General features: G+C 39.0%; 1 protein-coding gene across 2 annotated transcripts in view; it reads right to left on the minus strand.

Moving 5' to 3' along the window:
• disc1 (DISC1 scaffold protein) overlaps positions 1 to 15,157 on the minus strand; it is a 43,374-nt gene that overhangs the window by 9,228 nt on the left and 18,989 nt on the right. For both annotated transcript variants that reach the window (XM_056761312.1, XM_056761314.1), the window contains exons 8-11: positions 14,572 to 14,674; positions 14,215 to 14,403; positions 6,985 to 7,045; positions 2,793 to 3,033 (exon numbers count right to left, since the gene is read on the minus strand). In XM_056761312.1, the coding sequence (XP_056617290.1) occupies positions 2,793 to 3,033; positions 6,985 to 7,045; positions 14,215 to 14,403; positions 14,572 to 14,674 (594 nt within the window). The remainder of the gene's footprint in view (positions 1 to 2,792; positions 3,034 to 6,984; positions 7,046 to 14,214; positions 14,404 to 14,571; positions 14,675 to 15,157) is intronic.

Genomic DNA, 15,157 nt, shown 5'->3' on the forward strand with positions numbered 1-15,157 from the left:
ATGATTCACTTTAGCAGATTAAAACTAAACAATTAGCTCATATAATAATTAAAATCACAGAGATTTTGCGACAGCGTGTCATTAAAGCTGACAAGAAGAAAACTAAAGAACCGCTCACGCTGGTGTGTGTGTGGAGTTCATACAGCAGGAATTAATGGAGGCAGATGTATTAGTTCAGACGAGCTCAGTAAAACTCATTAAAGATTTCATTTCTCATCACTTTGAATTTCAAATGACACAAATATTAATTACCATCGCCTGTCAGGAGGGAGAAATATTAATGTGGGTTTGTTTTGCGTAAGCCAAGACCTTTTTATTGGATTCTGACCGCCTGCGTTTAGAATCGTATTTAGCTTGTCAAAGTCGTTTGATGCAGGGTAACATATTCATTGGTTTGTGAATATTTGAATCATACAGAATTCTGATATTATTGTATTTTCATCTGATAACAGTACAGTTGTGTGCTTGTGCTTCAAAAATAAGACTATTTATTATTCAACAAAAGAATACACTGGATCTATTTTTCACCAACAAAAACAAATTCAGGGAAGAAATATCCTGTGTGAAACGAAATCTTGCTGTAAGGCAGTATTGACAATATTAATAATCACAATTATTGTTTGTGTTGATGTATTTGAAAATGCCATAAATAATTTGGCACCTATGTAAATTTTGGACTAGTCTCAATGGTTATAAATTCTCTCTCTCACTCTCTCTCTTCTCTCTCTCTCTCTCTCGCTCACTCACTCCCTCTCTTTCATTCTCTCTCTCTCTCTCTCTCGTTCACTCACTCTCTCTCTCTCTCTTTATCTCTCACACTCACTCTTCTCTTCTCGCTCTTACTCACTCTCTCCTCTCTCTCTCTCACTCATCACTCACTCCCTCTCTCTCTCTCTCTCTCTCTCTCTCTCTCTCTCTCTCTCTCACTCTCTCTCACTCTCACTCTCTCTCTCTCGCTCGCTCACTCACTCACTCCCTCTCTTTCATTCTCTCTCTCTCTCTCTCTCTCTCTCTCACTCTCTCTCGCTCACTCACTCACTCACTCTCTCCCTCTCTCTCACACTCACTCACTCACTCACTCACTCCCTCTATTTCATTCTCTCTCACTCCCTCTCTCTCTCTCTCTCTCTCTCTCTCTCTCTTTCTCTCTCACTCACTCTCTCGCTCACTCACTCCCTCTCTTTCATCTCTCTCTCTCACTCACTCCTCACTCCCTCTCTCTCTCGTTCACTCCACTCTCTCTCTCTCTCTCTCTATCTCTCACACTCACTCACTCACTCACTCACTCACTCCCTCTCTTTCATTCTCTCACTCCCTCTCTCTCTCTCTCTCTTTCTCTCTCTCTCTCGCTCACTCACTCCCTCTCTTTCATTCTCTCTCTCTCTCTCTCTCGTTCACTCACTCTCTCTCTCTCTCTCTCTTTATCTCTCACACTCACTCACTCACTCCCTCTATTTCATTCTCTCTCATTCCCTCTCTCTCTCTCTCTCTCTCTCTCTCTCTCGCTCACTCCCTCTCTTTCACTCTCTCTCTCTCTCTTTCACACTCACTCACTCACTCCCTCTATTTCATTCTCTCCCTCTCTCTCTCTTTCTCTCTCTCTCTCGCTCACTCACTCACTCCCTCTCTTTCATTCTCTCTCACTCCCTCTCTCTCTCTCTTTCTCTCTCTCTCTCTCTCGCTCACTCACTCCCTCTCTTTCATTCTCTCTCTCTCTCTCTCTCTCTCTCTCTCTCTCTCGTTCACTCACTCTCTCTCTCTCTTTATCTCTCACACTCACTCACTCACTCACTCCCTCTATTTCATTCTCTCTCATTCCCTCTCTCTCTCTCTCTCTCTCTTTCTCTCTCTCTCTCTCTCTCTCTCTCGCTCACTCACTCACTCCCTCTCTTTCACTCTCTCTCTCTCTCTTTCACACTCACTCACTCACTCCCTCTATTTCATTCTCTCCCTCTCTCTCTCTCTCTCTCTCTCTCTTTCTCTCTCTCTCGCTCACTCACTCACTCCCTCTCTTTCATTCTCTCTCTCTCTCTCTCTCTCTCTCTCTCTCTCTCTCTCACTCACTCTCTCACTCTCACTCTCTCTCTTTCACAAACTCTCGCTCTCTCACTTTTTTTTTAAAAAGTTAATGAACTTAATGAGGTTGTCTGTAGCTCATAACAGTGTTAAAATCTAAGTTTAGTAGGTAAAACCGCTTAAAGACTGACCTAAGATCAGAAAAAAGAAAGAGAAAGGTAGTGTCAAAGAGATGGCGCACAATGAAGAACATTCTCACCTTCATCACAGAATAGCAGTGTTAGCGGGAGAGGCTGTTCTTGAAGAAACAAAGACAAAGAGAAGACCCACAGACACACACTTAGAGACAAAAAGAAACCCACTGAGCTGAAAGATATTAAAATGAGCTTAAGAAACATTACGAACAGAAGAGAAGAGAAGAGAAAGAGGCGGAAAAAAGCATGGAAATTAGAGTCATTCAGCAAATGGATGGTTTTTATGGAAAAGGAGGGAGCCTGGGGAAAACGAGTTTCTAATTTTAGATTTTCATTTTAAGAGAGGTTTCATACAGCACATGTTTTATTCTAGCGCAATGCAGCTCTTCAAAGGACATGAGGTCAAAAACAGTCAAAGCTGTGTGTCTCTATTACCTGTCGAGGTATAGTGCAATAGTGTCATGATAATACGTTAAAGGATGTGTAATGTACATGTGTGCTGTATCCTAAACTACAGAATCACAGTCACATTGACTTCCATAATCTTCAGGAAATCATTCAAGCAACAACATACAGCTTTACCTTAGTGAACTCGGAGTGCTGAAGGTTAGCATCTGGGCACCAACGCCCCCCTAAAGCAGTCAACATGGCGCAGTCCGCTTCCTCGTCCGTGCATGGCTGGACATTTGAACTGGATTCTGGAATAGAGGTGAGATCCTTGGTTTCTGAGATGCTGGGGGTTCGGAGCTCCAGACCTTTCAGGAGAAGATGACATGCCTCCAACTCTGCCTCCCAAATGTGCTCTAATGCTTGACCCCCACAGCTACAGAGAGAGACAGAAGACAGTCTGAGATATCAATCTGACACCTATAAATCATTTGAAAGCAAACAAAATCACAGTTTTTTTTTAAAGTCAAGTGTATGGAATTTGTTGGCATTTAGTGGTGAGGTTGCGAATTGCAACCAACGACTCACTTCACCCTCCATTTCGACGCAGGCATAAGATTTTTTGTTGTTGTTGTTTTGTTTTATGTTATATTCATGTGTTGTTCGCCAATCCTTATAATGTTGTTTTGTTGAGCACTAATAAAAAAAATTATTAAACAAGTTAAAACTTGCCAAGAAAAGAAAAGAAAACGTATTTAGGAAATGCATTCTGTAGAGCAGTTTGTTTTTATTTTTTATCTTATTTTAGGTGTTTTTCTGCCTTTATTGGACAGACAGTTATTTCAGAGAGGACAGGAAAGGAAGTGGATGAGTGAGAGGGGGTGGGATCGGGGAAAGGACCACGAGCTGGGATTCGAACTCAGGTCGCCCGTGACACACCGGCGCCATATGTCCGTTTTTAAGGCTACTGTAGAAACAACACGACGAATTCCATGCAAGGGGACCTGTGGTGTATGTAGATAGAAAAACATAATTTAAAAGAAATAAAAACATAACGCTTCCATATGTATGGTCTTTATACACCTCTGAATACAAAGTTATGTATATTATGTTGCATTTCTGCATCACAATTACAAGAAAAAAGCGGAAACAATTCAATATATATCCTTGTATCCTATAATTTTACAGAAAAAATAATAATTTACAGTATATTTTACATTTTTCAGATTACAGAACATTTCTGTTTTTTTACAGATTTTAGTTTTTTCCGGTGTAGACTTTCTGACAACAGGTATAGTCAATAAACACCTTATATTCCCAGGTGCACTACAAAATTGATTCATGTAAACACACACTTTATGTGCAGACACACAAAACATTTAGGAAGTTAAATGTTTAGGAAGTTAAAGGAAGAAACTGAAACTGATAAGCAGCTGATTAAGTTCTACTTCATAGACGTGCTTAATGCAGGACAGAATCAGTGCGGCAGAGCAGTGCCTTCGTAACTAGACACAAAGGATTCAGTCCTTGTTAAGACATTACAGCTCTCAGCACACCACAAAACTGGAATAGGGCTCTTGTGGCAGCAGGTAAAGCGGTCGACACCTTCTGAGGGGAAAATCCTCACATTCATTGAGAGTGTACAGAGAAGATAATTACTGTCTTCACACCCGCTGTCTCCAGAGAGAGAGAAATTCCTACGGCGATGACGTACAACAGGCTACTCTTCCCAGAAAGCCCATCAGGAGCAGAACGAGCGGCTCCGTTCAGCTTTCACAAGAACCTCTGGAGATTCATTCAGAGGCTTTCAGCCAAATGGGGGAGTGAGGGGGATGGATCTGACGCTCAAGCTCTCAAAACCTGTCAAACATTGCTATGTATTCCAGGTAAAAATCAAAGAAAAAGAAATACGCAATTATATCTGGCTTAAAAAAGCAATGTGGAATATTAAGAAGGATCTATTGACCGAAATGCAATATAATATACATTACTATGTGTCTGGATGTGTATAAAGACTTTATATAATGAAGCGGTATGTTTTTATTACCTTCAAATGAACTATTTCTATCTACATACAGCGAGGGTCTTCTATGCATGGAATTCACCAGGTTGTTTTTAGAGTAGATCTAAATCGACAGACTGCTATACAGAACGCGTTTCGCATATACATTCTCCTTCGCCAAAGAAGCAAATATATTACGACCATTGTCCTGTGTCAGCTTCGAAAGGGAGGGGTAGAGTGAGCCATTGGTTGCGATTTGCAACCTCACCGCTAGATGCCGCTAAAACGCACACTGGACCTTTAAAGAAAATGTTTTTAACCGTAAGGATTTTTAAGAAAATTTGACATTTATGCAGCACAATTTACCACAACCCCATAATTTCACATAAAATGTTGAAGAAGAATAAAATCGTACATCAAAGTGTTGTGGTCTTCTATGCTAATTTAAAAAGCGGTCATTGTAGTAGTTTTACTGTAATACAATAAAACTGTAACAGATTTTAAACAAAGTCTTGAAAGTGACATAAATCACCATTAAGATTAAAGCTAAAGTTTGAAAAAACTGCCGCTAGATTCCGCTAAAACACGACACCGTTGTAATGCGGTTTCTACATCAATAAAGGAGGTAACAAATGGTAACGCGGATATGACGCCATTGACAGGCGACTACACAGCCCCGTGTCACTGTTAAGAATGGCGATTTTCTCACGATTTACAAATAGTTGGAAACATTCAAGATATTGTAAGTACTCAGCTGAACAGAATATATAACACTAGCTTGTGGTTTTGGGATATTTTATTGCACAATTGTTACAAACTGCAACTTGTGTTATGATTTTTACAAAAATATTCGCGAACATCTGGATGCATTTTTGCATAATTGTCGTGGCAGTCATTTCACAATGTAAAACATCTTAATGATTGTTAAAATATGTTTAACTTCCAAAGGCCTGTTTTACAGAAGCACAGGTTGAATGGCATATGGATTATTTGATATTCAATATGAACTCTGAAAAGGATCAAGGGCACCAAAAACATATCATATGTGAAATATGACAGTTTTCTACTGTAAATCTGGAATAATTTGATTGACAGCCAGCAGTTCTTTGAATTTGCAGCTTGTGCACAGGGTGAATTAGTCAATTAGTTCAATGTCAACACATTACGCAAAGAGTGAGCACCCCATAATATGGACAACCGTGTGCCAAAGTCTGTTTCTAAACCTCAAAGCCCACAGATGTGATTTAGGGCCCTGGGTGAAAGATACGACTCATGTCAGAAACACTTTTTTTTTCTCGGTATACTGTGTACGTCATCTGCAGTTTGCCTTTGTTTGTATGATAAAATCTGCCTCCGTGACATTCCTTCTGATAAAACCAAGTAAAAACTACAAAAATATGCCAAGCCAATGACGAAAAAAGGAGCCATTTATCTGATCGAGGACCAACACAAAAGATGTCGTCGGGTTGAGCGTAACGGCTGCCCGCTTCTGGAGTCATCACGTCCGGGTTTCCATGGTGAGTAACTGGGAGAACAATCGCACTGGGAAAAATCAAATTGAGGGAAAGCGAGACGCAAGGGTTTGTGAGATAGTCCCGTGCCGTTCTCCCTTCGTACAGTCATCACCTTGGCAACAGGCATCGCTTCTGGCATCAGAGCATGTGCTATTCCAAAGGAGAGAACGCCAAACCATATGCCAACCCTTCCGTCCAGATGGCCGTCCATAGTGTTTTATTGAAATGTAATGAATGCTACATATCGATGGTTGAGCACAGCAACAAATATCACATTCAATTACAACAATTTGTGTCGCTTTTGGGTTTCAAGAGATGCTTAATAATACAAAAGCATTCTCAGGTGGATTTTGCGAGCGGGAGGTAAAGAACTCATGGGGCTGTCTTGCAGACGTTTAACCTTTCGTCTCTATTAGTTTACAGCTTCTAGCTCCGCCTCATGTGGTCTCAATTTTCCAAGGTCAAAAAATGGGGCAGGGTCGAGTTCCTATTTTCACATTAATTAAAACAGGGAGATTCTCATCAGGACCCAGATTTTATGTTGGGCATAAGTGACGGCACATGGCGACACCCATTAATGTTTGCACAAAAGTAAATTGTCTAAAATAATGTATAATTTAACATTTAAATAACACCTATAAGCAGCACAGGATGAACGATGTGCAAAATGATTAATGTGACATAAGATAAAGTGGACAAATGCAGCAAAAATAAGCAAGAATTACAAATAAACCAAAACACTTGACAATCGTACCCAATTAATCTTCATTTGTTGAACTCATTTTACCTCGCTTTAGGCATATACAGGTGAAGCCTCTATTGTGTGGTTAGAGATTAAAAAATAAGTGTGTGTGTGTGTGCGTGTTATTACCTGTGACGTTGCTCTTCCAGGAGTTCAATGTATTTCACAGCGTTTTCCTTTAAACCTCGTTCTGTGTGAGAGAAAAGAACAACAACAGTCGGTGACATCTACTTGATTTTGATAGATATGCACATTGAACCATCCGTTTATATTTTACAGAACCCTTGTTGATAGAGTCTAAACATGAAAAAATGTCAGTCTATGAAAGAAAAATCTATTAAAAAAAGGGATAATGTTATGTATGTGACACAAAAAGGCACGTTTTTAGGGAGACGATAAACTTTGTCGGATTTCTGTTAAATAAAATGCCCACTTCCGATACAGCCGTTCTCTGTAGTCCTTGAATAGCAGGGCATGGGATCTATCTAAATATATATAATTTTCAAATAGCGTCAAAACATTTATCAACTATACTTCGAAAACACCTGACAACAGACTCTAAATTCAATCGTTTTTCTAACGTCTGCAAAAGAACATTTTGGCTGTGCACCACAGATAGGCAAGCACTGCAAAAATGACAATTTCCAGGAGAAAATGAATGCATCAAATCTCGCAGACGTCTCGCAGACACAGTATCAGAAGCAGTGTGTCACTGCCACCCATAAACAGTTTATCTGCGCTGAGAAATGGATGTGCAGTAAACGCCGTATGTGAGAAAACATGATTTAAATGAGCCGTAGTGCCAACCGAAACTGAGATGACGGATTCATTCAGACTGATTGATTTGTCCATTCAGAAAAAGTAGAGAGCAACTGGAATAACAAACAAATGTCCTTTATTTCTTGACTCCAATTTATAAATAAATAAAGACTTGAAGGATTTAACTTGAAGATGATGCACAAACCTACTGTGAGACAGAATCTTCTCTTTAAACGACCCTGATGATCAAATTGCAATTATTAAAAAACTGAAGTATTTAGAAGACCTAAACCTTTCATAATTTATGCACAATTTACTCTCAATTCACTTTGAATCTGATTTAATAAGATGCAGTATGGTCTTGTTTTTCTATCAAAAGATGCATCTGTCATCTCATTTTCTCGTCTTAAATTACTAAAGCTGCCAGACTGATGTTTCATACTTGACAAAACAAACTTATTTCATTTATTAATGCTAATTATTAGGGATGTAACAATATCACAATCTCCCTGCATGATAATACCGCATTATGGCATCCGTTGTACGGTGTTTATTGTTATATTTAAAATGACAAATGATGACTTGGAAACATGCCATAAGCGTCCTCTTTTCTTTATCCTCGAAACGAGAACTGTTGCTTAGAGGCAGAGCTGATTCTTCTACTAACTAACGTCAGTTGCGTAGGGCCCCTACACCACCAGGGGGCCTCCTTGGGTACAGGATCAAAAACACTACAATGTAAACAAGACGTGTATTCAACTTTCTGAGTGTTCCGTTATAAACTTTACAGGAATCATTTGGAAATTTCCTTTTGAATACTTAATTATTTAATAACTGTGACATACTCGGACATCATGCAGTGCGTACAGTTGATGATATGCGCATAATGTGAAGATGCTTCTTACATTTGGCTTCATAACGAACCCATCAGTATGTAGCGGAAAAAACGTCAACAACGTGAAGCAAAAGAACAAGAACGAGAAGGCATTTGTTTTTGTACTATTTTAAAGTCTTATTTAGTTTTGTCAACTTATGCAAGTACATATTTACAAAACAGTTGGTTTGACTGTCTGTGGACGTTCGATAGTCGTGAATTTAGGGACCATCTCCAAAGTTACACACACATTCATTTTCTAACTTCAATAGCATTTGCAGGGAATGAATTAGTCACAAAACCAGCTGTAAAATGTCTCCGCTATAATGCACACAACTGGATTTCGTTTGCCCGTGATAATATGTAATTTCTGTGTCCTCACATTTTCAGAATAATTGATATGTTTTGTTTTCGAATGCAAAGCTCTCTTTAGTAAACTATATTTACTATGTTTTATTCTTGTTTTTAAACTCATTTGATTAGTAAAAAGATGGTTCCAGAGCCATAGGTTAAGGATTACTTCAAAATGGGAATTTAATTTAACTTTATTGTTCTTACTGCCAGTTTAAGTTTTTTGTCTTTCAATTATTATTCGTTTAAGTGTGTTATTGATTTATCTTTTATTTCTCATAGTTTACAGGTATGCTCATCTAATTTGAACTATTATGACTAGGGCCCCTCACAAAGGTTCGCATAGGGCCCACACCGATAAGAGGTATGAGTTATAGTATGAGGTGGGTCAAATTACCTTAAAATCATTTTTATCAAATAAAATAATTGCACCAGATGGACCTTGCCAAAGGTAACATCTATTATTTGTTCTAACTTTCTTTATGTTAGGCCCGGAAGACCTATCGTTTCATACAATCATGATACCAAAATAACATTGAGACAATTTTGCCATTCCGATAACACGATACACATCTTATTATAAGGCCGACAACCAAAAACAAAAACACACCAGCAAACTCACACATTTTCACCGAGACCAATGCAGGACGCTTATCTATCAATTATTTACACACAAGAAATGATTTGCCATTATTACAGCAGTTATACAGCTCCAAACCAGCATCACAGATGTACAGTATGTATAAAGAGGTTTAAACACATTCGACAGCATTATGAAACTCTGGTGCAATGAGGCAAAAGAGGACCAGCCTGTCGTTCCAATTGACTCAGAATAGATGACCAAGATTAATGTCCTGCTATCAACGGCACGCTCCTGAGTCTAGCACAACATGTGCAGAACTACCCTGAAAGGATGATATCTTATTCAGCACACACATAAACACACTTAAGTGTGGTGACATGATGCTTAAAACTTGATCTCCTGAAGGCAACTTTACAACAAACTTATGTTTTGAAAATGAAATGCTGAAATTATTTTGTGTTTATGGCAGATACGCAAAACGTGAACCTGCATTGATACAGAATGTGTGTTTATGTGTGTTTGTGTGACTTAAGCATTTTATAAATTTGTTCTTAAATTTTAAACAAAAATTTGTTCAGACTAAAGAATCGTACACCAATATTGACAACTATAAAGATAGACAGTACAGCCGCAGAAAGTATTAAGAGACCATTTATATTTACAATTTATGTATGTGTTGAAGTGCAAATGATCATTTTGTGAACAACTAACAAAAATTCTCTCAAATTTCTTACATAAGTATTGTTTCCATTTGCAATTATTTGCAGAAAATGAAAACTGGAGAAGCAGATGAAAATAACAGAAAATATGCTTTGTTTTTCTTCAGACCTTAAATAATGCAAAGAAAACAAGTTTACATGCACTTTTAAGCAATACAACAGGCATATTTCTACATGTATTTAGGAATAAAATACATTTTAAAACTTTGTATCAGTTTTCACGTGTCTTGTCATCAGGTCAATCTTTCACATTGATATCTGATTTGGTTGAAATTCAACCGAAACTGGACTTGAATGGCCGCTATATATCTAGAAATGCTGATTGAATAAATAAATGTAATTGTCACTTCTTAATTCTTTCCACTTCGTTATTAGCATCCGCAATTTTTAATGCTCAAATCAAGGGGCAATCTTCCGGTGTCATGAAGTATGGAGTCCCCCCTCGAATTGGGTCCCCTTTAGGACCCTGAGTGATTCTATTGGGCGGAAAGAACGTCTATTTGGGTACTTTTTTAGCGCCTGATTGCAATCTTTCAAAATTACATTACAATACATGTCCCTAGAACTTTGTTAAAATTACCATTAACGTCTTTTACATTAAGTGCATGCTATGCTAGTATGTATATGAGGCAATAGGTTGTGAAATCAAACAAATCTCGTTCTTCCTGTTTTAGTTAGCTTACGTATCAACTAGCATAGCATAGAACTAAGTGGTTAGATAGCGCTTGCGAAAAAAAAGCTAGCCCTAGAATTACCGAACATTCACAAAAATGTGAATTTTTGTACCAGTTGGGGTCCTAAATGGGGCCAAGTCGAGGGGGGACTCAATACCTCATGACACCGCAGAATCTCTTTGAGTTCCATGTTAAAATGGGCAACGTGCGATGCCAAGATGGCGATGAGCGCCTCCGCCTACTTTAGGCTTCATTTTTACTCTTCACATATCTACGGTTGACGTCAAGGAAGCTACGTCCATATTTTATACAGTCTATGGTTCAAACCTTTAAATTTGCAAATCCAATGACATGGATTCTCTTGATCGTAATATTGAGGAGTGGATGTGTTCTCTTACATTTTTGAAACTATATAGCCGTCATCTTCGGTGTGGACAGATCTAACGACTCATCTCTATTATTGACAGAAAGCCTGACCCACGGCCTCAGGTGAGCCGGCCCACATTCTGAGGCTTGTCAATAAGAAATGAAAGACGAGGAACAGGTTTGACACTAAAAGGATTGCGTTAGGGAATATTATGGTAAGTGAATCTAGAGATGGAGCAAACCACAGGAAAACCCTGAGATATCCAAAAGCCTTTCAGAACATCTCGCTCACGTCTGTTTTTTGTTAGACCTCTTTTCATTTCAAGTCATCACCACGCCATCTTGCCATCTGAAGGTTTTCCTCATTAAAACATTCTGAAGCTCGGTTGCAGTATGAAAGTGAGACCACATCCAGTCTGGACAAAGACTTGTTTAAAAATACCATTGACAATTTAATTCAAATTACGCATGCGGTCCCAAACCATAAACCCCCACCTGTCAAGCGTGGCACACACAGCCGGTTCCTCGTGCCCAAAACACTCATTTGATGCCTCTTGAGCTTTCACATTCTGGCAAATGTGTGTGTCAGCATGTTATTACCCCGGTGGGAAGATAAGCTAATAAGAGCCTAGCATGAGCGCTGCGTCTCCCTCAAACGTCTATTGTGTTCTGTATCACATTCACCCGCTCTGCTTATTTAGCATCAGCGCTCAGCCTATCATTAGCTCACTATCTCTCTCAAGCTAAAAAAAACGGTCCGGGTGTCTTTGTTGGGCGAAACGTGTGTGTTGCTTCTAACAGGCAGGGTGAGGGCTGACGAGGGTCCCGCTGGCTGACGGCCGGGATCGCTGACAGACGCTAGAGCTTATTCAAGAGTGAGATCAGATGTGCATCTGGCCATTATCACCAACTAGTTAACCAGAAATAAATCAGCGCTTCAACACTTAACAGAACTACTTTTATACATACAGCCGTGGAAATGATTCCACATTTTCATCCAATCAGCATTTCTAGATGTATTGTGGTCCTTTCAGTCCAGTGTCTGTTGAACTTCAACAAAGTCAACCTTCATGAGTGACAAAGTCATCCAACAGCAATGTGAAAGATGCATGACAAGAAACATGAAAACTGTGATTAAATCCAGGTTATCAGATAAAATAAATATTTTTTGAACTTTTCCCAAATACATGTACAAATATTATTGTTGCATTTCTTAAAAGTGAATCTGAACATGTTTTCTTCTATGTATTTGAGGTCTGAAAAAATACAGAGAATCTTTTTCTGTTTTCTTCACCTTTCCTGCAAATAAATGCAAACAGAAAGAGTGTATTCATTTAAAAATGTGGGAAAAATATTGTTAGTAGTTTGTAGGAGAAATCAAAAATACCTATAAATAGTCAAATCAGAAACACGTGTGAATATGTGTGTGAATATGACCTGGATGATAAAACAACATTCACACAAACCCTGATGACAAACAAATTTGAGGGAAGAAGAAATCCCCTCCGTTATCCTCACTGAAAGCTACAAAAGAGAGAAAAATATCTAAGGGATCAGGCAAGATGTGAATCTCTCTTCGTGAGGTATTAACGCCCCCCAGTGGCAGCAAAAAAGAACATTTGAGAAAATTGAAGGCGTCATTTTCCTTCCTATTAACAGAGAGGAAGAGTAAAGAGCTCAGTCCACAGACATACATATGATGAAAAGCTGGAATAAGACAAATAAATGGGGAAATTACACGTTTAAGCGAATCTGGAAACTAATGAGGCTCTACTTAACTCACTTACATCACAAGTGTTTAAATCATTCCCTGCTTTAAAAAACAAATTGCCAGCGTTTTTTAACATGTTCACCAAACTTTAATGACTCACAGTAAATGTTCTGTAAATAATATATGGACAAACAATATTTCAAATGAAAGAACAGCTTTTAAACAAAAGAAACCGTATTCTTCTATCTTCATTTATCCTTTTTTATCACTCCGTATATGTGGGAAGGTTTCTTCAAAAATGCATCACTTTGATTAAACAGCTGAGATAATTATAATTTTTTGTCAAAGATTCCTCCCAGATTACACTCAGAACAATCATTAAAAACTGATAAAACATATACGTTCTAGGTTCTGGGAGTCTGTACTTTTTCCCAAAGCTGTGTAATAGCGCCACCTGCTGTACAACAGTACAAACACTGATTGCCGTAATAACTCGTCTTTGGCGGGGAACCGTTTTTTTTAATGACGAGATAACTCTGAAAGAGTTAACAGAAACGTATCTGTAGCCCGCTCTAGTTTTTATAGCACGATTGAGGACTACACTTTACAAAATGAAACGTTTGAGGATCAAGCACCAGAACACATCCCAGTGAGATAAAAATTACAATGCCTATATTTTCATGAATGTAAAATAGTTTGTCAATATGGGTCATTCTCTTTTTCAAATTCGTCTGAAACTCCCCTTCCTTCCTATAATGACAATCCATCTCAAATGGCGTAAGTTACACGGCTTGGGCGGGGCATCTGTTAACTCCTCCCATTCAACTGTTAGTCTACTGCCGGTTGCATTTAAAAATGCAATAGCTGTTTTTATACATCCAATCACATCGCAGAAATATGAAAACCACGCTCACTATTTTTCTCATCAGGAATTCCATTCCATTTTCTACCGCTTATTCGAACTACGGTTCAATGGTGGCTTTAAACACTAGGCTTTTGCATTTTAAAAGTAATAGTTCACCCAAAAATGTTAACTCTGTCATCATTTATTGAGCCTCTTGTCATATCAAACCTGTTTGGCTTTCTTCTCCAGAACACAAAGAAGATATTTTGAAGAATGTTGATAACCGGCACACATTCACTTGCACTGGTTTTCTGTCAACCAGTGGACGCCGGCGCTCTTCGGTTACCAACTTTCTTCAAAATATCTTCTTCTGTGTCATACAGGTAGGAAATGACAAGAGGGTGAGTAAACCATGGCAGAATTCTCTTGTTTTGGGGGGTGAACTATCCCTTTAAAAGTTTGAGCTTTAGGTACTCACCACGCTGAGCTTCTCTCCGCTGCAGGTCCAGTTTGATTTGGTTTAATTTCTCTTTCATGCGGGTTAGTTCCTGTCCACTGCCTGAGCTTAACGTCTGTAGCTTCCTCACCAGCGTCTCCACACGATCTCTTTCTGCAGAAACGTTTCTGATCTCTGTCTTCAGTTCTTTAGCACTGCTGAAATCATTTCCTGGAAGGAGAGTAAAACGCTCAGATCACACACTCGCTCTCTGCACTAAATTAACACAAAGAACATCTTTATTATTATTATATATCACATTATGTGTACAGCTGTGGAGCTCATGAAGGCGACATCTGATCGGGTGAGCACAGATAGAGACGTGATGGAGCACAGTACCTGAGACGGCTGCGAGCTTCGCCTCCTGAAGAGCCAACAGCTGCGTCTCGGTCTCATTAACTTTCCTCCGCAGACTGGCGACCAGCTTCTGACTCATCAGCACCTGAGAAACAAGAAGAGACAGGAGAAGTGAAAGATGAGATGTTCCAGACGGCAGCAGAGGAGCGCTTTCATCACAGTACCCTTTACCGCTTCCATGCAAATACTTTTAATTTTGCATTTGAACCTCAAATATTCATGAATTTCACCTCACAAGACATTTATTAACACACTGACATTGTTTGGTTTTCTCATGATGGCTGTATGTGCTTTTGTAGTTTCAACATTCTGGGAATGAAAGATGTATATAATGTAACAGATATTTATATAAAAAAGAAAGTGATATCTGAGATGATGCACGTCGTCATTTTCCTTATGCACCATAAAACATCAGGAAGCATATAATCGTGGACCAGATGTTTAGCAGACGACACGTGCGACCTCCTGCAGACAGACGTGACATCATTCAATGGCGTTCTGAAGGACAAAGTCACACAGTGCCATTTTTCAGGCATTTCACTTCCACCCCTACAAATCTACCCGCTGT

Source organism: Triplophysa dalaica, chromosome 11 (assembly GCF_015846415.1).
Source record: "Triplophysa dalaica isolate WHDGS20190420 chromosome 11, ASM1584641v1, whole genome shotgun sequence".
Lineage (NCBI taxonomy): Eukaryota > Metazoa > Chordata > Actinopteri > Cypriniformes > Nemacheilidae > Triplophysa > Triplophysa dalaica.